We start from the raw sequence: 25956 nt of genomic DNA on the forward strand, positions 1-25956 counted from the left end.
TCCCTCCGCAACAAGAAACAAATGCACCAGCCACACGCAAACAAAACACCACCAAAACAGTTGCTTTAAACCTCAGCCCGCAGAGTGCGAGGCGAAGCGAAAACCTATCCATTAGTAAGAGATTAATGGAAAAAACTCAGTGGGTCCTCCCATCGCGGCCTTGCTTAAATAAGCTGCCACGAGCCTCCCTGTCTGCAAAATGTGCATCTACGTGGTCTAGAACCACTATCTTCCTGATCTCAATTATTATTCACACAGCTTTACTCGTTTCATCTGCCGTCGTCGGGAAAGCTGGCTCTTTAGGTGATGTCAACAAGAAACTGAAGAACAGCAGCAAATATGAAGGCTATCTGATTCATTAAACCTGACTGTTGAATATGGGGTATTAAAAGCTAATCCCTCTCCCAGACATTGGGTGTATTATGTAGCTCTCCTGATGACCATTAGGGGGCAGTTTGCCCTCTAAAGTCAGCCTGGTTTACCAGCCAATATTTCCCCTCCTCAACTGCGTCTGGCTCACTTTTCTGATCTGAGAGAGTAATATGTATATCTCATATTATTCTGTTACCCACACACTTGCTCTATGAATTTACCTCCCTTTTCATCCCGCATGTTTGATATTCCTTATAACCTGTTTATATTGCTCGCTTTTCAGCGTTTGTTCGCTGCCTCGCATCCATTTATTTTTATCTTTGAAAGCTATCAGTTCCGAAGTGCAAGAATTACGCCATAGCATATCTATAAAGAGAGCAGACCGAATGAAAGCCGGATTGATTTATTGTCTTTCATCTCGGGGCAATCATCTTTACGGCTTTGTCTTATTGCGCTGTCGAGTATTTGGAGGTCTTTGGCGTGGCCTTTTTGCTTCTTGAACGCTTGTAAAGGATTAGGTTTCCGAGACTGAAGATTCGTGGTCCTTTCCCCCATTAATTTTGATGGACAGCTTTTCTAAACAGTTTACTTTGTAAAATGAGGGCTGCGCATTACATATCCGCGGTTCACATTTGGTATTCTGTTCTATTAAGTTCACGTCACTCTGGAGAAACCATAACCTTTTTCTCTTTTTCTGTGTACCCATGCATATAGATTCTGAGTGTCTGTGCGAGAAAAAGACCAAGTGCCTTATATCTTTGTCAGAACATTTTGCTTTATTAATGAAAAAGCTCCATGGAGATATCACAGTCCCTAAATTCATTCTTAAACAATAACTCATCAAGCAAATGTATTTCTTTTGTTTTTTCCTTCACTCGTTTTATTACAAACTTTGCAAGGACTTATTACAAGGAGTTTGTTTTCAACATGCGGAAACAGAACGAAACAAAACACATGGGAATCAAACAAACAAGTCGGATCGGACAATCCACTGTTCACGATAAACATAAAATCTGATAAAGCCCTCTGTGACAGGAGCCAGTGAATGACTACGGTGCAGGCATACAACGGCCACATTCACACTGACTCAGCAAAAGATCGATCCATCCAAGGCAAGATGTGCACATCTCAATAAACACTTTACGATTTTTATATGCCTTCGGCTTTTGTTGTAAGATTTAAAAAGCTTCACTTGCATGTACATAAAACTGTACAAAAACAGATCATCACAAGCATTTTTAGTCCTATATAAATATAACCAACAATTAAGGATAACAAGTTTTGAACTCTCCTGCAAAAGACATACTTTCAAGGCAGCTGTCTTTAGTTTGGGTTGAATGGTGAAGGTGGGTTTGTGCAGTGAACGTCTGTTTTGTTCTAAGGAAAGGTTTCTGAACCCGCACTAACATCTCAGCAAAGAACAGTAAACGGTTTCTACCAATTATCTTTGGAAATCATGCTCAACTCGTCGCCTGCTTGACACCACGCACGGAGGGGATGTGGAGAGCTATGTACAAAACTCTTTTAAAAAGATGTTTACCACAAACACCAGTTTTTGATATTCTATGCAGAAACGCCTTGTTCTAAGGACAAAGAAAAGACTCCCTCATTCATTACGGTCTCGTCACAACCAGAGGTCCTCAGCTAGAGACATCGAACAGCAAAAAGAGCACACATCTAAACACCAGTGTAAAAACACAACCACGAGAAGTGGACATTTCTCATTCTGTTCTCTGACGGGCCCAGCAAACAAAACTAGTATTTTGGGCAGAGAACTCAGAGCAGTCTAGCATTAGAAATTCCTATGAATAAAACAGCCAGACTCAGAAATTCAAAACAAAATCAGGAGTCGAAACCAGCATTTTAGACGATCTGACTCAGCCTGGCATCAGAGCGAGACATGGTCAAAGCCTGTTTGAATAGATGAAAGCATTTAAGTGCCAGAGGTTTGTGGTCATCTCTGTCTTTTAGCTGTGTTAAGTCCAGGTCAGCGATCTCATGCTTTTGCCTGGGCAGAGTTATGCTGAGCGCGGTTGCGGGGGGTTGAGCCGGGCTAATTACGCTGGATCATGACTCTCGCTGGATTTTTTCGTATCGGAGTCGCTAAATGGCTTTGAAAACAGCATAATGTGCCTTTTTTCCTTGGGGCGGGATAATCATTCGCCTTATTTAATCATGGCTATGTCCGGTAATTTCCATATGTTTCGGCCTTAATTGTTTTGAGAGCGGTGCCCAAGGCAGTCGCAATGAGGTAAGCGCAGACAAAAATGCCACTCGTTAAACAATCTCAGCTTTTTTCCACCGTCTTCCGGGATCTTTTCCATGATCTGTGCTTCCTTTAGGGGCCGGAGTGTTCACATATGCCAACTGCACGACACTCATTACTCACCCTAATTAAGGAAATGCCCATCGCACCCCCGTTCCACCCCCCGCAGACACAAACACTCACTTATCCAAGCACTAGAATACGAGTGGTTTCAGGTGCAGGAAAAGTAGAGATATCGAGCCGATGCGTTGCGATGCAAAGGTAATGGAAATGTCCTTCAGACAGTCATTGTCAAAACTGTCCCGTTAAAGGGACTCTCAAATATGGAGGGAGACACAGCTAAATAGTGTCTACTAGATAGTCAGCACAGTGTCAAAGAAAAACGTTTCGTTAAACTCGATCAAAGTTATACTTAATTGATGGAGGACAGGAACATTTATGTAGAAAATTCAGAAAATAGGCCAAACGTGGTGTGCAGATGTAATCTTTTGTAACATTTGTACTTTTTTGATTGTGGCAAAAAAACATGCACAATTGACATGCGAGAGACAAGACAGGATTATCAGTCTAATTTGTCCATTGTGATTGTTATATACAACTGTTTTTAAGGCATTAATACATTTGTTCTTCAAACAAAGTCGAAATAGCACACGAATATTTCCCTTGAAAACGAATAGTAAAAAACAACGTAAACGAACCAAACTATGAGCGTGATGGCGAGAAAATGAATCCATTTGATGGAGGCAAGGCATGTCTGTGTACTCTCAATCGCAATTGTGTAGTGAAGTGCTGTCGCAGCGTATACGCTTAACGAAACGGTGCTGATAATCTGAGGGGAGCCAGACGATCTTCTTCTTACCGTGTTAGCTGTAGGCATCTCTGCGAGTGCCAGACAGCGTGTGCACTACACTGTGGGAGTTCAGGAGAAAGGGAAGATTCACAGTGCCAAAAAACACAAGTTCTGCTGCACGGCACGAAAGCACGCGCGCACCTTCACATCTGTTGAAAGCGCGTTAATGCTCCAGAAGCCGCGCACGTTACTTTTGTGACAGAAGGTCCCCTGGCGCACAAGCGCGCACACGCTGCCATATGTTAAGCTCTGTCATAGTGTGTTAATCGCTGTTAAATCCACCACCCGCCCACCCCCATCTAATACACGCCCACACACACAAACTATACACTATGGTGCAGTACACATATGGACATAGCAGGTGAGGGTCCGGGGTCAAGATGAGGGTCACAGAGCACTGGTTCATCCGAAAGTCTTCCAGTCCGGTTCAGTTAAATTCACCTTTTCATCCAACCATCACACACCTTCTGACCCTCAAACGCAGCAGTTCTAACGTACACTCTGTCTTCAGGCTGGTTTAGATGTACCTTATTTGTGACTTTTCAAGCCTGATTGTAATATTCATATATACACCATACAAATGTATTTACAGCGTTTTACAGGCATTAAGACTGCTCCCCTCTGAGGACAGGATCAGGTTAAGAGTGTTAGACACTTTGTATGTGACTCAAGACCTTGAGTACAGATATTTATTCTGCCCACGGCACTTCCCAATTGTGATCTATTGAACCCATCGACATTTTGCAGGCTTGGGAAGCTTAAAATCAGTTAGTCACATAAAATGATTCGTCGATCGTTTGTGATGGTGTGTAAAAATAATGTTTTAGAAAAAACAACAGCAAAACAAAAAGATAAGTATAATAAATAGAGGTATGAGTGAATGGATGAATAAATAAATAAGATAGATAAATCACTCTTCAACACGTTTTCAATGACCAATAGTGTATTTTCCACTATAGAATTGATATTTCATCCTGTTGCAGGTTCAGGCTTCACAAATCTCTTTCTTAACTGTGTCTCTGTAACTTCTAATGTGCATCAAAGATGGTGGGTGTGGTTATCTCACAGGTATATCTCCCTTTTCGAGGTGTGATTCGAGGTTGGACTGGTGGGCGGGAACTCTGTAGTCACGCTCAGAGGCACCTCTTCCAGTGGGGCGTGGTCACTGGGCGTGTGGTCACTGCTGGAGTAGGCACTGCGGGAAGGTGGGAGGCGTGGCCTGTTCTCGTCTCCCCCAAGCCTCACACTCCCATTGGCCAGGCGTCCCAGGCTCCCCCTCTCCTGATAAGGCACAAACGTAGACAGTTTGGGTGGGTTGCGGGTCTTGCGGACAGGTGAAGGCTGACCGGGCATCCAACAGGCATCTGAGTGACCCAGCTCGCTGCACTCCTGACTGCAGTTTCCTGTCATGGCAACGTCAGGCAGTGAGCGGATATCTGTCAGGGGGCAAACACACACAAAACAGGTCTTTAATGATGGCAGTAATTGAAATTAAAGAACAGCAAATCAAAACTTGTTTTGTTACACTTGAGTGCATCTCTACAAAGAGAGTCAGAGAGACATCGAAGTTCATCTAGCATCAAACAAAAGCAACTAACAGGGAATACACAAGGAGCTGCCGGTGGTTGCCATGCACCGTGGTGTGGTTGCTATGTGAGAGACAGCTGTTGCTACGCAAAGCGCTGTTGTTATGCGGTGCACACTGGGATTTCTTTGGTGGCCACCGTAGGTCAGAACCTTCTGGTTTGATCTATCAGTCGATGTGAATTGAAATGGTTTGTACACGTTTCGATCTACAGATGTTGATATGTGGTTGCTATGTGCTCAGTAGAAGCGAAGTTGAAAGGTGCGGTGCAACAATCGTTTGCATTCCCACATGCGTACCGGAGGACCGGTGCCAAAAAGGCTGAAGGTTTTTTTCACTTTTTATTGCATTTATGCCCCTTGGGCTCTCGATATACATGTATTGAATATTTATACAGATATGCTACACATATAGGCACGTCTGTTTCCAGTATCCTACATTCAACACTAAATGAGACCTACCAATGGTCCCCGAAGGAAAATCCAGCACTAAGGCATATTGATTGGCAGGTCTGAAATTAGTGAGCGTCTGATTGCTATCCATTTTCCATTCCACTGTTCCCTAATTAATTAAATAGGGCCGAGACCCAGTGACCTCATTCCGACAAAGCAACATAGAGAGGCTACATTAACACTCTTCTGTAATCCACCTACCACGTGCATTCTCCCATTAGTAAACACAACCCTTGCGCTCTGGCATTATCTATTGTGGGGTAGGCAAATGTCCCATGGACGAATTTGTCCCAACCACTTAATAAAGTAGCTTGCGGCAATGATGTATCCATTACATGGGAAGAATATCCAATGTCTGAGTAGGGATTTGCATTTTGTTTCCTGTGTAAATGGATGGCGAAATGTTGCATGACTTTGATATTTTTAATGTTTTGCCGAGCATTTGTTTTGTGGTTGTTGCATCGCTCTTAGAAATATGTGTGGGGGGGGCATATTTATACAAAAAAAGCAACACGTATCAGGTTTAGTCAAACTAAAACTGTTAAAACATTTCTGTTTATTGAAATAAAATAAATTATTGGACTTGAAATAAAGATTAGAAATGTTGCCTCAAGAATAAACTGAAATAGGTTTAAGTTGAGGCACAAAAATTATTATCAGAAAATAAATAAGAAACTAAAATATATTAATATTATATAGCAATCAAAAATAAAGGAATAACAGGAACAAAACTAAATTGGTAAAGTAATTATGAAGCATTTATAGTAATTAATTATGAATATTAAGTATTATTATTACAAATATTAATAAAACTACAATACAAAAATGATCAACTATAATATCTCTAGTATCAGGGTACATAGCTTTTATTCAAATATAAAAAAATGCACAGACAAACAAAACTCTTTGCATACTTTGACTAAAATATATGTATAATAAATATTTGATGATCCTCTCTTGTGGTTATATGGTAATAAAACGTGGTAATAAAAGTCATTCTGCAGGGTTATGTCTTTCTAAACTTTGCGCACGTGTTGTGCGTAATGTTTTGCCAAGCCTTCTCAAATTCTAGTATCACTTCCCGCCACCACTGTACATACTACTGTACTGCAGATTAAAATATCATAAAGACTATAAACAGTAAAAAGCCATTAGTCGTGCGTAACAAAATTGATATTCATAATCTAAATTTTAGCTAATCCCACAATTTTTTTTGCCCTCGTGCATCTACACACCACCGCCATACTCCCTCTCTCTCCACTTTCAATTCTCCCCGTAGCTTCAAAACGATGAATCTTCCAGAGACAGAGAAAATGAAGAGAAAAGTAGTGGAGACCCTTAAATGTGCGAGAGATCTACAGATGGCAGCCCTGAGGCAGATGCCGAGGCCCAGGGGACGCACCTTCACTGGCCTTGAACATCCATGCAGTTTTAATGCACTCATTAAACAAGCTCTGTAAGGCTCCACAGGCACAACATAACCAACGGTTCTCTGCACACGAAAACACCATGGCGACCCCGCAGCAGAGAGCAAAACGCGCTAACACATGCCTCAAAAAACTCCCAATAAACATGATCCGATGTGGCCCATACATCAAAGAGGTGTACAGTAGTTTAAAAGAGGGCGTTTACTGGACTGGGAAGAAGGCTTTATATCTTACAGAGAGGAATAGATCAACTCTCCCTCTGGAACAAACACATTAGAGTCCTACAATCCTGTGTGTGTGTGTTTGTGTGTGAGGGATGGAGTGTGTGGGAGAAAAAGTGTGTGGGGAACTGAGGGTGTAATTGAGTATGTGTGTTAAAGCTATAATGGGTGTACAGTATGTGTGTGCCTGAGAAATGAGGTATGTGTAGAACCGGCAGCAAGTGTGTGCGTGTAAGAAATGACACCGTTTGAGTGGTGTGTGTTTGGTACTGTTGCTCTACAGAGTAAGTGCGAGTAGGCAGGTGTGAAAACAGTTTTTACATTTATTACCGATTACTGAAGTCTCATTTCTTCAAATTTTCTTACAATTACAGAATAATTGGTAATCATCAGATTAGAAATTAAATTTGCCGTTCATGTTACCCGTAGACAGAGTGAAAACCTGATAGAGAGAGCCTGAATTTAGGATCAGAGTGTGTTAAATCAACAACAAATGGCAACATTTCGTGGTAAAGTTGGATGTTGGGTTTGTTGGGAAACAATGGACATGTTCATACTGACCCCCCACCACTGAACAAACTGGTGTGTGGTACTAGCCTTAAGACACGTGTGAAAGTTGCATTTGTAACTATAGCAACAGTTGGTTGTGGGTAGGTGGGCTGCTATCCGTGGTACCAGTTGAGTATTAAGCTGTGATGAATGAATCATAACATTGAAGGCTTTGTGTTGAAGCTAAACTGACCTCACCAATCCAACCAACCCCCACTTTTCACAAAGCAATCCAATCCCAATGAACAGAGTCACGCTCTACATTATTTTTACATTATTATATTCTGCTCGTACGTATTAGACACTATATTCGCTCATAGAAAGGTCACATTACTGTAGTCAAATATTTTGCAGGTGTTGTTCCCCCTCAAAGTCACAACACGCATACACCTGTACTGTGGTTGGTTGTGTACGTGTGTACTTGTCTGTTTGTGTCAGCACTGGTTTGTACATTGATTGGCTTTCCCTCCACACAACAAAAGCTCGAAACCATCCAAGTTTCCAGCCTTAATCACAGCACACAACCTAAAAAGGAGACCAAAGGAAAACAAGAAAAAGGGAAAGATGAAAGAGCGTGAAAAAGGTAAACCGCTCGCTAACGGCGCTTTCCTGTGACCACTTTAGCATACATAACCTGGCCGTCTTTCATTTTTTAAGACACATGTGAGGTTCGGGTTTGCAGTGTTCTTGCATCAGAGAACCAGTGGGATGACTGGTCTCGTGGATCTGTGGAAGCTTTGTCTGATCCCCAGCCCAGGGGGAGTGGGAAGGGAAAATGGGCATGTTGCTTTTCCTGAGATTTCACAGAACACCTTACGTTTGATCCGGCGTGCACACTTTCGAACGCATCCTAAGCCTTTTGCCCTCCGTCCGTCTCCCCGATCCATTTTTTCCAAGTGCTTTTTGCGTACGAGGCTTGCTGCGTATTCCTTTTCGCTACCTCCTACTTCACTTTCTCTTCAAATTACCTCTTTACTTTCTCCCTTTCAGTCGCTCCCCCTCTTTCTCTCTACCTGCTGCTTTTGAGTGCGACGTTGTGCTCTAATCAGCTGGAAATTACAGTCCAGTTCACACAAAACCAAAAGAATCTGTCTGACTTCACAATCGTCCACGGTTTTAATCAAATGTGCAAAACGTTCATATAATTACAAGAATCTATTATCAAAAATCAGGTGGCCTGTGGTTAACCGTGAAAAAACAATGATGTCTGTATTTCTGTAATAATTCGTGGCAGCCGTCTTACGGATGGAAAATGACAGAGCTTGTTTTTGCCTGGCATGCTGGGGGTTATTATCAGACACAGAAACTCCTCTAACAAGCTGGCTCTGCTGAGTACATCATGTTCCTCTCTAGAGAAACTAGCGAAGATAAAGAAAATGAGAGAAATCAGCCGAGAAAATAGTACGAAATAAGACACAAGTCATCTCTGAATCATTCACGTAATGGCAAAGACATCCCGAGAACGATACATATTTAAGAGGTAATGATGCCGAATGTTTAAGGTGCTGAAGCATTGTGGACCTGTATTATCCAAGATTGTTACACGTTATATGTACATTTCTAGCGTTGTTTAAAAAGTAAGGTTGGGGGAAATAACAAAACCCTTCAAATTGAAAGCAAAGGGGGCTTCTTGGGGTAAATGATACGCAACATTTCTATCAACTGATAATCCGTCAGTCTTCACCACCTCTTGATCATGTTTTTGGAGAGCTAATCTCAGCCTCTAAATTCCTCACTAAAATGCTAAAAACATTTCAAGGAAGATTTTATAAAAAATGTAACACCGTACCACCAGTGTTTTGGACTTCTGAGTGTGTGTATCGCTGCTCGGAGAGTTTAGGGTTGCTTCGGACTAAAGACACACTCTCATCCTCCTCCAGTGTCCTGCTTGTTCTGACAGGCCTTTCTATTTGAGGACGTAGAATCGATGGAACTTTTTTTAAAGGTCTGAAGATGCTTCAGGAGGGGAGAAGAAAGAAAAGCCTCAACTAGCCCAAGAGCAGAATGTGGGCTTGGGAGGTGGCGTGGCTACTCTGATGAACTGATTAGCCGCTAGCTTGTGCCAGGTCCTCCTGATGGGCTGACATTTTTGGACTAGGGATCATTTTTCCTCTTGGTGCCGGAGCGGCATTGCTTGGCCGTGGCACGTCCTGGGTTTTATTATGGTGATTGCTGGCGGTTGTACGGTCGTAACTGCCGTTAGTGCAACTTTGGCTCTATCAGTCTGCTGTTGGATTATGGGGTAACAATTAAAGTCTGAACTGCTGATGTGTGACTGTATAATCACAAAGCATTAGAGCATGGAACGAATGGTGCATATCTACATCTATGGCATGCAAGGGAACTGTGGGTCATGTGGCTGTGTGGACGCTGTTGCCTCTGGCTGGTTGGTGAAGATGGAAAGTGGCTGCAGTGGACTTGCTCCTCTCAGCACTGCTGAAAATAAGGAAGTACATGTCAGAGCCACACAGCTCTGCTCCCTCTAGTGCTATCCATCATGGCAGACCAGTTCAGTAGTTAGAGAGCGCTTCACTAACTCACGCCGTCAACCGTTGTGAATGTGTGTGTATGCATGTACACGTGTGTGTATGTGTATCTGAAATGGAGGTTTGAACCCCAGGGTCTTTCTTTGCCTGTATGAGCAGCCCAACTGGGCTGGAAGTGGATTTGACCGCGAGCCAGCAGTCTCTAAAAACTGCCCTTTGTGCTACCTGGTCCGAGAAATCTTTTCTGGGGTGCAGAGGTGACTTGGAATGAAGGTGGCCAGTGTGGGCCATTCATTCATCATTTTATTGGCTTGCCACATGTAGGATTCCCTCAGTGAGGCATCCGAATATGCCAAAATAAATTCTTCAATATTGTATTTATTATTATTAATCTCAACTAATAATATGTATAAAATACTTGTTTTGTGTCAAATATTCATCACACAGAAACAACAACAACAACTATGAAATAAAAAGTGCCCATGAAGTAACACCACTACAACCCTTACATCCAATTACTCCGAAGAAGCTGTCAATACAAGTTTACAGTTCCATGCTGCTGTATGAACTTGTTAACTGTCACTGTGTAAATTCTGCACTCGCGCTGGTTATTGTTTTCAATGGGCCTATAGACTAACTCAAATGGCTCTGATTTGTCATTGTATTCATGAATTCTACAGACGTATCCGTGACTGTATGCAAAAAAACACTGAAATAACATTTTGAAATGATGAGGATAGTTTAAAGCAGAACGCTGTAATTGGCCAAGTGATGATTAGTTAATCGCGGGAGCTATAATCGTAATCTCAATTATTTTTATATTAATTACACAGCCCTATCTGGGAGATGAGATAACAGAGATGTTTTTCTCTCCTTGTTTTGAGCTAATCTTCAGTCCGGCCTCGCCTCATCACGTCGCATCAGTCTCTGTTGTGCAACGTCAGTCAGCCACATCCAGACATCCAGACACCGCAGAGTATTTTTATGCGTTTTCAAATTATCCCCCGCGTCTCTATAAAGTGGAACGGTTTTGTCTCTCTTCTAACTCAGTCTATAATGTCGACTTCCCAAACTTTACGCGTTATTTATTGTGTTAGGTGTATTGTAATAGTCTCCATCTGTCAAGAGCATCAAATGTGTTTATTGTGTAAGCAATCCACATGGCAGTATAAAGGATTTTGCTTCTAATTTGCATGCAGGCACACACACACACACACGCACACACCCACCCACGCGCACACACAAATACATGTTAATGTTCCCAGAAAGCTCGCTCAAATCAACAGCTCACAAAAAGAATAATCTATTGAAACCCGCTGAAAATTCTATTGAAGCACAAACACTCCAGCTGCACTGTTGTTTATACATTAACTAATATCTTGTGCCATTAAATAGATAATAATGGAACAATGTATTTTAAACTTTCATGATGGATTAAATGAACGACTTAAGGCTGCGTCACATCAGCGGGTAAATCTGTATTAGAGATTTATCAGGTTTAGCACAGAGATGAGAAATATCGCGGAGAAAAAGAGAGAGCGAGATAGAGAGAGGACTTCTAAGGAATGTGTCAGGATAGTCAACGAGTCAAGCACCAACCAAGGTCATCTTTTTTTCTTATTGTTTCATGATTTTAGCAAGACTTAATGTTTTCAAAAAATGATTACCATATAACCACAAAAATATATATTATTTACAACCATTCTCTAAAATGTTGTTTTTCAAGTACATTTTAAAATCCCATCCTACATTCGAAGATATAATGCCTCACATATTTGTTCCAATTCAACAATCATAGCGATCCGCTATGGGTGCTACCGGTGTAGTAATAGCAGCTTGATGTAGCCACTACTGACCAATCAGCATCAAGGACCAATAACTGGCCCTGTAATAATAAATTGCCTGTAAAACACCCAGTCAGGCCTGTCAGTCTGCCTGATGTAACTTAAGGAAATATCAGGCATTATTTGGTGGAAAATTAGCGAGGAGCAGTTAAGAGGTTTGAAAGGGTTTTTTGTGCATTTTCTAATGTGACATGATGAGGGTATAATCAGCCTCATTGAGGCGAAAACCGAAGGTTGATGTTGAGTTGTTGACAGTTTGCGAAGGCGATAATCATCTCATTTTTAATCTACGGTAAGATCGCAGTGCCGACACCCCATCGAGGACTGAAACCGCTGCTGTATTTTGAGTGATCCACTTTGTCCTAATAACAGATGTTATCTGCACCACTTGGGCCAGATCGCATCACAGTCATTACAGACAATCCTGGGTAAATGTTTGGAGTGATATGTGAAGTTAAACACGGGGGGTTGGAGAAGCTTGAAAACTAGAGATCAAAGCACCTGACCAGGAACTAGAGCTGCTTGTTTAACATGAATTATCAAAGTAAGCCAAGATTGTGGAACAATATTCATATTATATTGTGTTTGGTTTATCAACAGCATTTGTAGAATATAGTTGATTACAAAAGTTGTTGTATCGTTCCTCTTATTTCGATCCCCCAAGCAAACATTTCAGTTACAGTTAGGTACCTGGACATAAATGGAGCAACACAATAAAAGCTAAATTTGTCCTAGCACGCCCCAGTAGTCCTAGCATAAAGACAAGAATTTAGACAGTCTTACAGCTCAAATAACAAAGAAATTTGCTTCAAACACACAAAAATACATCCTGCACACATCTGCTTTGAGACACATTAAATGCATGACCCTGCTTCACCCATTACAAATGCCTTACTGCCTTTTCTTAAAAATAACCTAAAAGAAAGAGTTAACATTCTTTTCCGTGGTAATCGACATTATGCCACATAGGGTGTCGATAGAGCTAAACCTGAACATTTCTTTACACTGCGCACTGACCCAATCCCTCGATCTCTCTGCAGTCTGTTTGAATTCACCCAAAACCTTGCAACAGCGCTACATCTGATCCCGAGCGGATGTTTTTTCCTGCCACGGCACTGAAACGGCAAGTGGCACTCTGTAGAACAATAAAGGCAGCAGAAAATAAACGACAGTACAATAAGCACAATAGCCGTGTTGGAACCTGCTGGCATTAAGGCCACAGCATCACTGACAGCTCACCTCTGGAGGGTAAACAGAACCAGGACACATTGTTTCACTCCAACCTGCCTCTATCTAAAACAACCACCAGGGAAAAGAAAAAATACTGTCCGAGAAATCCAGAGCATCACATGCGGCTTTCTTTTGTAGGGAAGGTTGAGCAAAGAGCAGGAAGCCTGGCTCGGGTCTCTGCAATCAATTCTACTAACAGGCCGGGACTCTGACAAGGCCCAACGCCATCTGTCTGAGCGGAGCCGTGCCCTGCGTCGTCACGCCACGCTGGCACCCGGGCAACTGCCCAAGCTGGCACCCACAAGACAAACAAGCCCCCTCAGACTAACACTCTGTTCGTCAGTCTGTCCCTCTCGCTTCCTCCCTTTGAACACGGGCAAACGCGTCTGCATTGTCACATAGAGAACAAACAAAGACGGTGTCTGCTTTCGTCAACTCAACAAACTCGCAAACGATCACACGCGAACGCATATCACTTTCGCGGGACAAAACAAAAACAACGCAGAGATCTGAGTGCGATTACAGTAAAAAAGGACACAATGAAAAATTATTCCATTAAAACAGAGCTTGAAAGCGAGCGAGAGACGCTGTCAGCTGAGTTCAAAAGAAATGCTACATTATGAGGACTTCATAAGGCCTAGAAACATCACAGGAGCGAGAAAAAAGAAATAAAAAAATCTATTTAAAAAAAATCACACGCATAGCTAAAGTTCCTCGTCATTATGCAAATGCCATTTTATCTCTGTCTCTTTTTCCTCTCTGGACATATATGCTATGGCTCATGGTGGGTCTTCAAAAGGAGCCTCTGCTCATAACAGCCAGACCACATGCAAATACCCCCATCTGGGGATCAGGCAGCTTCCCCCGGACCCCCGCCTCTGCTGATCACCTCATGCAAGCGGGGGGCTCGCATGGAGTTGAGATGTGGTCAAATCTCAGCCCTGACCTGTGTAAAAGACCCAGCGAGGCTCAGATGGCCTTGCTAGTGAACGCGGTTCACGAATAATCCGACTCCCGGGGGTGGAAACCTGCAAGCTTACCTCTCCCTGTGGGACCTTACGCTAAGCCAGTGAGTGCTTCTCTTAATGAGTACAAAAGCAATCTAACGTCGAGTAGGACCCAATATCATTTGCCTCAGAGGCCAACCGTTCCCACAATCACGTCTAATGAGCCTTTAAAAGTGTTTCTGAGAGTCAAATCATTTCAGACGTACGCAAGACTGGATTGTCGTTAGAAAACCGCAACGTTCGATACAAAAAACACGCTTGATAGTTCCTTCATAAATCAAAATTAGCAGCTCTAATCAGAGTCAAACAACCACTTATCAGAAGGGAATGATTCATCAGTGTCAATCCCTCCTCTTTTTCATACTCTCTCGCGTAAAGGAAGTGAAATGGAAGCCGCAATAAAGACAAAATCAGCATTTGCGAGCATGTCATTGTTCAGTAACTGTCATTCATACAAACCTACGTAAATGAGTTCTGTACACCTGGCTCATCCAATCAAACGAGACCAATTAGGAGAAAATATTACAACTGCAAACCTGTTATAGCAGACGTGTTCTCAACGCTAGCGCTGCCTGTCTCAAAAAATCACAATCAGACTTCTCAGATCTGGGCCCACCCGTACGTATAATACGGATTTCTTTCTGGGCTTCTTCTGTAAATTGCGGCTTGAATATGCAAGCAAGATCATTTACTGTAACTCAAGCAGATTGAGGTTACGCGTAAACGCTAACCACTGATAAACAAGCACAGACGAGCACTGCAAGATAAAGTGCTTATCATATACCGTAAACGTTCAATATAAAGTTCATTTTTCATCATAATGCTAATACGATACTAATACCCATTAGCCAGCCCTTAAACTAATGACGCTCATCAATTCTAATCATTTCCCATGATGACGACAGGCTTATTGAAAGATGGCGTTCGATACAAATATAAAGGGTGACACGCGATCATTCAGTCCGAGAGGAGCGATGACTTTTTCTTGTTTGTTAACTATGGAAACCAAAACAATTGCTAATTAACATTAATCTAATTATTATACATCACTGTATCATTTATAATCCACATACATATGGTGATCCAGCAATGCAGATTACTCCTCGTTTCATAAATATGTATGGATGCTTGGGCAAATGTTATTTTAACTCGATGCTTTTCTAGAAAGTTGGTTCTCTGAACCGGGGCACAAAACACACAGGGCTAATCACGAAGAACAAATGCAATTTTTACGGCAGTGTTTCTTACATTGTTTGTCAGTTCTGTAAACTGGCTCTTTAAAATGCAGAAAATGTGACGCATTGCACTAAATACACGAATTTATGCTCGGTTGTAATGTTCTTCATTATTATTTAATGAATGAATTATGCAATGATCGATAGTAAATGTACACAAATGTCTCTTTTAGTTTCGATTAGGTAAATAACGTTAAGTCACAATCTATCTCAGGCTAATTTACATAAAAAGTGGTGTGCTGGTGCTAAAAAGAATGACAATGGATTAATTGAAATACTCGTGGTGCAGAACTGTTTTATCGCATTTACCACCTGGAATGCAGACTGGAATGCAGGTGGTTTGCGTATAAGATGCAGGGTTTTGCACTGAATTACAGCATGCAAATGCAGCCCAACTCACTATACACTGGATATATAGGATGCAATTGTTATGCACAGCCAGATCTGGAAAACACAACACAGAAGAAAAAGCAAGAGCAAACCAAAAATCTGAGCTAATGCTTACGTCAAAACGAGGTCTGGAATCAATAGTAACAGATCATGTTACATGGAAATCAAATCGTGTTTCGCAGATCTCAGAAAGCCCGTCTGAGCCTGTTCTCTAAGGAAAAAGCCTTGCGTTAGAGAGAAAGGGAGATAGAGAGACAGACAAAATCAGTAGACAACAAGGCATGGACAGCAATAGAGAGAGCTAGGCTCTAAGAGATACAAGGATAGGTAGAAATACAGAGAACCAAAGTAATGGGGGTGGGGCGAGACTTTCCTTTCACTAAATCATGGAATCACAGATTTTAAGACCACCATCCTTCTTGTCCCCACCATATACCACCGCATTACATCATACACTACAATCTGATCCAGGATCAAACGGAAATCGCACAGGTGCCATGGAAACGCACTTCAAAGGCTTCCTGCTCCAGCAGCCGGTGTAAACCTCTGTTACCGACTGCTGCTCTTGCACCTAAAAGACGCTTCTGGGTTCTGTTGACTTGATGACAATGAGAAAACGTCTGACAACTGCCTGAGCTCAAATCTGATATTTACTGATGGAAAGACGAAATACGCCTGCAAACTGCAAAATGAGAAGTGTCAACCTGGACATTTGTTATGTACTAGGTTTTCTATGCACAGAATTTGCGTTAGCGTAGCGCATTAAATGAACGTTTCATGTTAAATAGAAGTAATCAACAAAGACTGTACGGTTATAAACGCCAGGAAATGATTTTATCTAGTCCCACAAAATCAAATTGACAGTTGCATGCAAACAACTGAAGTCTAGGGGCCATTCAACTAATATTGCCTCAATCCGTTGTACTAAACATGTAATAGACTAAAGAATAAAAATATTTTGCAATGATGTTGTCAAGTGCTAGACAGATATATCAGTCTGATGATCACGACTCAACGACTGTTAACGCCCTCTTGTGTCACAGAAAGTCGTACAGGTTTGAAATGATAATGGGGTGAGAAAATGATGATATCATTTTCATTTTTGGGTGAACTATAACGTATAGAGCCACGATGGTTAAAAAGTCTTCTCTATGCCTCCCTACACTCATATATGGCCAAAAAAGAAACATACAAAATTAAACATTTAATAGATATTACGATACGAAAAGAAATTCAATAGACATTACGATAATATTGTTATCGTGAATTTATTTGGACACAATTATAGTGAAAATCAATCATGACGACCCTAAATCATACCCATGCTTTTTACATTTTTTGGAAGATTTAAATTAATATTTAAGGAAAGAAATGTATACAAAAATATAAATTTATACTACAAAATATAAAGTTTTTTCTTGTTTTCTAACAATAAATGATCAATTATATCACATTAACATAATAATACCCACCCTCATGAAAACAATGCATCAGTCGAGCTAAGTTAATTACACATTGTGGCTTTTGTAGTGAATGCAACGCATTGTATGTGCTCAGTATGAATCATTTGAATTCATATAGCCGTAAGTCTCTCCGATGTGCTGCGTAATGCCCTGTCAAGATGACACTACTCAATCATCAGACGATTGACAGACGAGAGGTGTAGTGACAGGCTGAAACATTAGCGCAGCTCTTGGTACGTCAGTTTGTGGTTTTATGGATGGATTAGAGGTATCATGTATATTGCACGCTGTATTGATGGAGGCTAACAATGGCTGCTGTGTCAAATATCCCGTGAAGGGCATGTGAAATATTGCATCTGTCATTTGCTCAGCCTGAGAGATGGTCGCCGTTCGACATGTTGTCTGGGGATGAGGAACTGATTGGTTTACGGTTGCAATCGGCTACGGAATCAGTCACGGGCTGCAGGTACTGTATATCTGTATATCTAAAAGAGGATAGGGTACAATGCGGCATTCACTGTCTTTTTCTGTCGAATCTGGAGGTTTGGTAACAAAGGCCAAAGCAAATCGTAAAACACCATCACTTCCTGCACAAAGGATCCCACGTCAGTAGTAGAAAAGGAGACTTTTCATAACCAAAGGCCAAACTGCTTTAAGGGACCCATGGTGTCATTTCTGCGAGGAGCCATGACGCACAGAACGACGCGTGTGAACTTCACATATTGCTTTTCATCTGGCTTAAACGGAATGACGCGCCGAGCACTACGCCCGACCCCCCTTCCCTCCCTGTCAATCATTCCACCGGCAGCGAGCAAAACCCTCCACCGGCCCTGCTTGTCACCCCGTCACTCAAATCCCACCGCAAAAATAAATAGGGGGCAGGAACCGGTGCTGTACGGTAGACAGCTGGAGGTGGAGGGTGTGGGGACAAGTTCCTTTTTAAATTCATTTTCTCCTCTGTTTCTCAATAAGGGATTTCAGTGTAATCTCCCTGAGGTGAGACTCATATTTTAATTAGGTCTACCTCTGCTTAACAGTTCCCCACCCTGACTGATCAGAGAACGTGCCCACCCACTGGTGCTAGGAAGGCTGTCAGCCTGACTCGATTTCAATTCAAACTGTATCAAATCAAAGATGCCACCAATCTTTGGTTTTCTCACTCCCCAAATGCGATCACACCAAAGAGATACGCTAGTTTGTTTCTTGCTAGTGTTCAAAAAAACATATTGATCTATTTCTCAGAAGTGGATAATGACACATCACATACGTGAGACCCAAACGCTTATATACAAACAGAAGGTCATGCATTCATTTGCCGTAGGATTTCCTCTGCAAAACACAGAGCCGCAGTGCTGACATTTTTCATTTTGCTTCATAAACGGTTCCCCTAATATCCAACACGTTTGGCCGACACACCCCATGTACCCCGCATGGAATCAACAGGAGGTCGTGTTTTACGAAGCATGTTAAAACGCTGACATGAGAAGACTATGGTTTGATTCACAGCTAAAACGTTGAGATGAGCTCTAAGCGAGATGTCCAGAGGGATAACTGCATAGTAATTAAGCACAACAGCACTAATGGAGAAAAAATCTGAAGAGGATAGGTGCGAAAAGTGGTATTACGGAAGCGTTGCCGTGGTAATGGAGATTAAATTGGGCAGTGGCGAATTTGGGAGGTGAACGTTTAAAACCGCAGCTGCTGCGAGGGGGTATGCTCTTATGAGAGTGACGATATAAATGAATTACAGGAAGAACGTCTCGAACGGCTCCGGCGGAATTTAGTAATGGCCGAATGAAATTGATGCTTGACTATCCTGCTTAGTCTGTGAATTCTCTTTTTTTTACTTTGTTTTCTGTCTTATTGTTTTATGACCCTGGCAGCTGCTGTGAGAGCAGTTTGGCTTCAGCAAAGAAGCTGTTTACGATCAGCACGCTGTTGTCTGGGCAGATGTCAAAGCACAGAATTATGTGGAGACCAAAAGCTCCATTAGTTGGAGTTTTTAATTAGCACACTTGTGTGAGAGGGTCATTAAGACTGATTTGCTGTTGTGATTGAGGGCCTGCTGATGGGCGAGACACAGACCCTGCTGAGCTTGCTTCTGACCCCAAATGCAAAGATCTACATTTTGGCCAAAACAAAGCCATGTTGGCGAAAAAAGAACAAAAACCCCCAGATCCAACAGATTCAAAATGACAAACCAGCAAAAACCAGCGTAGACCAGCGTGGCGGTCTAAGCAGGTCTTCACTGCAACAAAGTTTAAAGCTCCTACCGTTTTCTGGGTGTTCCATCTCTCCAATACTGCCGTCTGGGGTGGTCCGTTCGTAGTGGTCCTCAGGCAGGGCGAGCGGGCCGATGCGGGGCCCCGAGGAGCTCTTGCTGCTGGGGGTCTCGGACTCCTCCAGGCCGCTGTCGTAGTAACTCTGCTGGGAGGAGTCCTGTTGATCCTGCACCGGATTGGCCGTGGAAAATGTCACTCTGCGATGCGGGAGCTGGAATCGAGAGAAGAAAAAGAAGGGCCTTCAGTCACACAACAATCTAATTATAACTTAGGCCCCAAATCTAGGCTAATTGAACACTAAATTTGTAATATCACACTTCAGCAGACGGGCGTTTTCAATATGTAATTTCTAGAGAGGAGACTAATGAGGAAACGTTTTGTTCAAATTTAGGGGAAACTGTAAAGTGGGAATCACATATTATGGGCATCTTTTTGCAGAAGGGAAGAGATATGCTCTGATATTACTGCTCAGGTCACCACGATGTTTTTCACAAGGCCAATGAGGGCAAACACTCTTGCTGAAATACAGAGACGCAGAGCTCATAAAACAGTGGAAATCACAGATCCTGCAGAAAAGCCTTCATTCCCAATTCTGTGTGAGCACACAGACTGCATTGAAGGATCGATAGAGCTACGCTGCACACACACAGACAGGCAAACAGGACCATTTTAGAGCAGGAATTAAAGCCATTAAGAGAGCAATTTCAGTTCATATAAAAAGCCCATTAACACGGCTATTTAAAACATATAGAGAGGCCATTAAAGCTACGTACTTCGCCATCTCAAACTCGTAAGGCTTGCTTTTTCTAATACTCAGCATGTTTATTTATGAGCTCATTTATCAATTTGTTTGCACATAATGTCCTTGACTTTTGCTGAAATGTACGTCCAGACCTTTTAAAAAAGCATAACAATGTTAAATCCATATGTTGTCACACGAAATATTTCAATAGATATTTAAATGTGTAACTTTTAAAACCAGCTGCCCAGTTCACAAGAAACAATATTAAACACAACACTGCTTTACGATTGTAAAATCAATTTAAATGACATAAAAATATAATCCAAAACTTTATTTAGAATGATATAACTAGCAAACATATTACGCATTTTGGGTAATTTCTTGGAAAAGATAGCATTGTTACAAGTTCCAACAATAAAACAGACAATGTTATTGAAAACTATTGCGAAATGCACATTTGCGATACAGGGCTCTACGTAACTCATTTTTTAGAAGCACTAGTGCTCCTTAATTAAAACAATTAGGAGCACAAACAATTGAAGTTTAAACTAAGCTTATTGGTCATTATTGATTGTAGCAAGGGGGGTTGTTGAATGCTTCACTGTTATTGGCTGGCAATCATTCAAAGGGGGTGCATGTCTTTCAGGAAGCGCACACTTATAAAGTAGTTCCAGATCTGTCAAACACATTACAGGTTTAACTGAATAACATTATTTTAATGCAGCTACTGTCCAGCAAGACAAACGCCAGATAAACAAAAACATGCAGGGAATCATTCAACATTAACATTTGAGATTTACAAAGGAGGAGATTTTATTTAATATCACAATATTTATGTAGCAGAAAACTTAAGTAATCAGTCATGTTTGTACTAATTTAATAAAAATGCGCACAAATGGACTTGCTTGAATATATCAGACTTGAGAGACATTGAAAAAAGCATGTTCAATTATCGTCATTGATTGGTTTAGCTGGTGGCCTTAGATACATTTAGATTCAGGCCTTAGATACATTTAGTCATTTAGCAGACGCTTTTATCCAAAGCGACTTACAAAGAATTTAGGGCGCAATAAGCGATATGTCATGATAGAGCAATAGTACGATAGGTGCTAATACAAAGTTCCTAGTTTCAACAAAAGCTAGACCACTACCTGTTACCCATGGTGATGCTGATTGACCAAAGAAGACTTTTTGGTTGAGCTACAGTAGTCAAAAATCATTATGCCAACATCTCATACAGGGACCTACATCCAAAACACAACATTTGTGTTTTGATCAGCTATGCTGTTTTCTCACCAGGGAAGATAGTAGCAGCACAACTTTTAGTAGTTATTCCCCAACACTGCTCTTTATTCTCTCATGCTCATATGAGTTGTAGGCCTGCTTGCCATGTGCTCCCCTGCGCCTTGGTATTTACGGTTAGTGAGGAACTGAAGTGAGTAGAGGAACAATCTCACTGCACAGTAATTACATCGACTTCCTTAGCAAACTCAAACATGGACTCACAGCATGAGTCCCTCTGTTGTCTATCAAGGCTTTCACACAAAATGTGAGTGCAAAAGCGGGACGGAGATACAGATGGGAGATCATGTTTTTTTCTTGGGGCAAAAAACTTTTGATGTATTTATTTTTTTACATTTTCTTATTAATTGGTAGCCTTTGATGTGCAATGACCCACGTGCACAACATCTTCGGGTGGCAGACGTTTTAGTCATTGTTTGATCTTTCGTGAAACGTGCTTATCGTACTTTGTAGAAAATGCAAATGGTGCTGCTTGATCGCTGTAAAGTGATGTGGTGATTACAAGACTACGTGTAGTATGCAAATTGTAGTGTTTGATCTAAGGAAAGGGACTTGGAGAAGAAAAATCCTCAAATACAGTTTTATTAGTGAAAGCGCATTACTATGGTTATGAGATTTTAATCGCTAATATTATTGCTATCCCAGGTACCATCCTGGGGTAATGGGTTTGTCAGCGATGGGAATTGTGGTTCAAAGCAGACAAGTTACTATTTAAACCTAAGAGAGGCATTTAGTTATTTAAATATGGATTCTTGCTTAAACTGCTCCTATAGGCATTGCTTAAGAGTCAGCACTTTTTTCTGCCCGGAGCGCTGGAAGCTGCAGCTTTGCAGATAGAGTCTCAGCACTGAATCTAGCCTCTGTCTTCCTCCAGGGGGAGTACTGGAGAGCTGACATGTCTGTGTAATGTGGGGGGATGGGGTAGTGGTGGGGTGGCAAGGAGGTAGCACCAAGATAAAAGACCCTGGCTCAGGATTTAAGAGGGGCAGCCTCTAGCCACTGTGGGTTCTGCACTGATGCTTGGGTTAAAGCTATCCCTGATTAGAATCGACCTGCATGGATTTTGATGACTGCGGATTGCGTAAGTGGAGACGCTTGTCAAGATGAGGATTGGATTGGAGAAAGACGGTCTTGTAATTAAGCAACTTTCAACCGGGAACAGTTTTGGACTAGAAAATGAGTCTTGGATTGAAGAGACAGACTTGGACCAGACCGATAGTCTTGGACATGTACAGAGAATCTTGGATTGAAGAGAGTCTTGGACTGGATACTGAGACTTAGATTGAGGAGAAAGACACTGTTGAGAGAACTTGACTAGAAGAGTAGGTGCTAATCTGCTGTCTCCAGGAAAGAAATTGAGGACTGTAGAAGGGTTACTGGGGCTGGCTATAAAATTGGACTTGGAGCCAAAGAAAGGTTCAATTATGTGCCACAAAAAAGGACTAGACAAAGTAGAGTGGATCGAGATATCAGAAAATAGACAATCGGCCCCGAAGGAATCTGAGCAGGAACAATAAATGGTGAAACTAGAAGAAAGCGACGAGAAAATAAATGGAAACCGGGTGCTGTGCTTAGATTAGAAAAGATTAGAAAAATTGCTGGGCTGAGGTGAAAAGGAGGAATGATAAAAACTTGCTATATTAAATGCAAGTGTATTTCACACTTGACAGAAATAAGGTCCACAGATATTGCAGCAGACATAGTTTAAGAATTAAGTCTCATGAACTGAGACAGCACGAGAAAATGGCGTGCGCGACACCGGGCTGTAGTGCCTCCGAGCGAGTAATGGAGTGCTGCCTGATATCTGTCTATTCATCATGCACGAGGTGCGGTTTGAGGTGAAATGCTCCACAAATGGATAGGTGATACACGGGCTGGTTTAAGCTGCAGGCAGAGCGGCGAGGCCCGAGCTTTTCCTACCAGTGATTCATTCAGCCCATTACTCCTGCATGCTGTCATACCAAATGCCGTGAACTATGAGATTTGTCATTAGAAGTGGCAGCTCGATCCCCTGCACTCCATGTACGGCCAATGCTGGCTTTTACTGTGTCAATGCTGCTGCAGCCCCAAACCTTGTACCAGTTTGAAACAGACTGCTTTAGGAGTGCAGTATTCTAGGCAAGGAGCAAGATATGTATTGACTGAGAAACTCTCACGTCTCTTAGACACTCTGAGAGTTTGTATCTACCCAGCTCTGCGGGTGCAATTAGCCAGTAGCGAATGCTAAACAGGACTGACAATAGCTTTCTGCTGCCGTCTCTCATTTCAATCATGAGCTTCTTCTCGTTTCATGTCTTCACGTTTTCCTAGCTTTAATGACCACCCCCTCCACTCTGACCCATCTTCTTCCTTTATCCCTTTCTGTGTCTCCTTGATAAGTCTAGACTCTTTGAAGGCCCTAGTGTCACACTGTTTGCCTCAAAACTATTGCACCTACAAAAACCGAGAAACTCTGGAAGACGGAAGAGGAACAAGACAAGGAGTTGAGAGTTGGATGGGAAGATAATAACAAATCCGTATGTGCCTCTGCCCCCCCACTCTCCTCAGCTCTCACATTTTATGCTGGCTGCCTCTCTTCGGAGGTGCACTTCTTCATTGTCATGTTTGTTTGTGCAGCTCATTTTTCCTCTGCTCTACATGCCTTCTAAAGCAGCGGCTCATTGATCCTCGCACACGCCCGCAGCCCTGCAGCCTGAACGCTCGCTCAGATCCCCTTTAACTAAAGCATGGTGTGCAAGAGTTCACCCACTGACTTTAACCAAGCGAGAGCGCCAAGGTTCACACTACATCTCCTACTCAGTGTTTGTGCACGAGGGCAGGAAGGGTCTCTAAATTAACCGTAGGACAGAGGCTGAGAAAGCAACCTTCAACATCTACCACATAATACAACAGACCCTTGCAGAAACTGTACAAATATTTGGTTTAAAAGCCGGAAAACCTTATTTAAAAAGCCAGAAGGCAAATAAAAAACAAAATACTTTACTTTCACCAGGTCCCTGGGGTTCTCTGAGTGTACTCCAGGGTGTCCGTTGAGAATACATATGTGAAGTTATTCCTGCGATTTGCTGTTTTCTGATGTTAAGAACATTCTGTGAAAATATAACCTTGATATATAACCAGTAATATTGACTAATGCTATGTCAGAAATTGTAATCAATGTTGAGAAAGCCAACTTCGAGTTGTTTTTGTGGAAAATAATATAACGTGTTATCAATAAAGTCATTATTTTTTATTATTCATCATATTGTAAATATAAATTTGAGTCCTGCATTTCCAAATCTATCATTTCATATTTACAGCTCACCAATTTCACAACACACATTACCAATTTGGTCATTTTCATAGCAATGACAATTTTGAAGCTTCTTATGTTAGACTTAGATAGATTGGACTTTAGCCTAGATTTCACAGACAAGGTCATCTATAAATCAAATAATGTTCGCGACATTATTTAAATGGAACCCAACCTAATGATCTGTTAAGCATTATGTGATGACTCTAAATAAAACTGATTCTAAAGAAATACAAATGTAGCTCTTATACAGTGCAGCGATCTCTTGGTCTGTAAAGGTTAACAACCCCTGGTCTAATATAAACTGATAATGAAATTAATGTTTATGATAAATACAAGACAGATAACATTGTGTACGGCTATCAGATAGCAGCTGTCTATTCTGTTTCCTCAGAATTTGGGTTTAGACTAGGAAAACACATACTAGCTGAACCTGCAATTCTGCGTTGGCGTATAGCCTACTTGTTAGACTGCGATGGCTTTTGTGGTTGACCTTGCTGTGAACCTACAACATTTCAAACTCTTCAGCTTTTTGTCCATCAGTGGGACAAGAAGGAAAACAAACAACCTAATCGACACTCCCTATAACACCTCTCCATCTCACCTCTTCTCTCTTCTCACCAACTAAATTCAAACCCATCTCTCCTCCCAGTCCCTTCACACCCTCTAAATTTTACCTTTCTCTCCTCCCTATTCTCACCTGGCATCTATCACTCCCTCTCTGGCTCCCTCAGCATCTCCGCATCTTTCCGGTGGCTCTCTGAAACTAGTCCGCCATTGGGATTTGGAGGAAATTGAATTGAATTATGAAGGAATTTCTCTGCAGTTCGATTGGCATCATTTCCCCCCTCACAATAGAACATCATTCTCATATCTCTTCGTGAGAGAGAATGAAAATAGGCCGGGCGCCATTCTCTCTCTCTCTCATCCTTTTAAATTGAATTTTTCATATCAGAGGGCA

General features: G+C 41.8%; 1 protein-coding gene across 1 annotated transcript in view; it reads right to left on the reverse strand.

Annotated features, from left to right (window-relative positions):
• Positions 1-1132: 1132 nt before the first annotated feature.
• The window catches only part of pcdh1a (protocadherin 1a), a gene marked incomplete at its 5' end in the record, with an annotated part of 62048 nt that continues 37224 nt past the window's right edge, over positions 1133-25956 (reverse strand). Inside the window, 2 exons of the mRNA XM_079447826.1 lie at positions 1133-4924; positions 19651-19870. Coding sequence (XP_079303952.1) covers positions 4551-4924; positions 19651-19870 — 594 coding nt within the window. The 3' untranslated portion in view covers positions 1133-4550. The remainder of the gene's footprint in view (positions 4925-19650; positions 19871-25956) is intronic.

Source organism: Barbatula barbatula (assembly GCF_947034865.1).
Source record: "Barbatula barbatula genome assembly, chromosome: 24".
NCBI classification, from domain to species: Eukaryota; Metazoa; Chordata; class Actinopteri; order Cypriniformes; family Nemacheilidae; genus Barbatula; species Barbatula barbatula.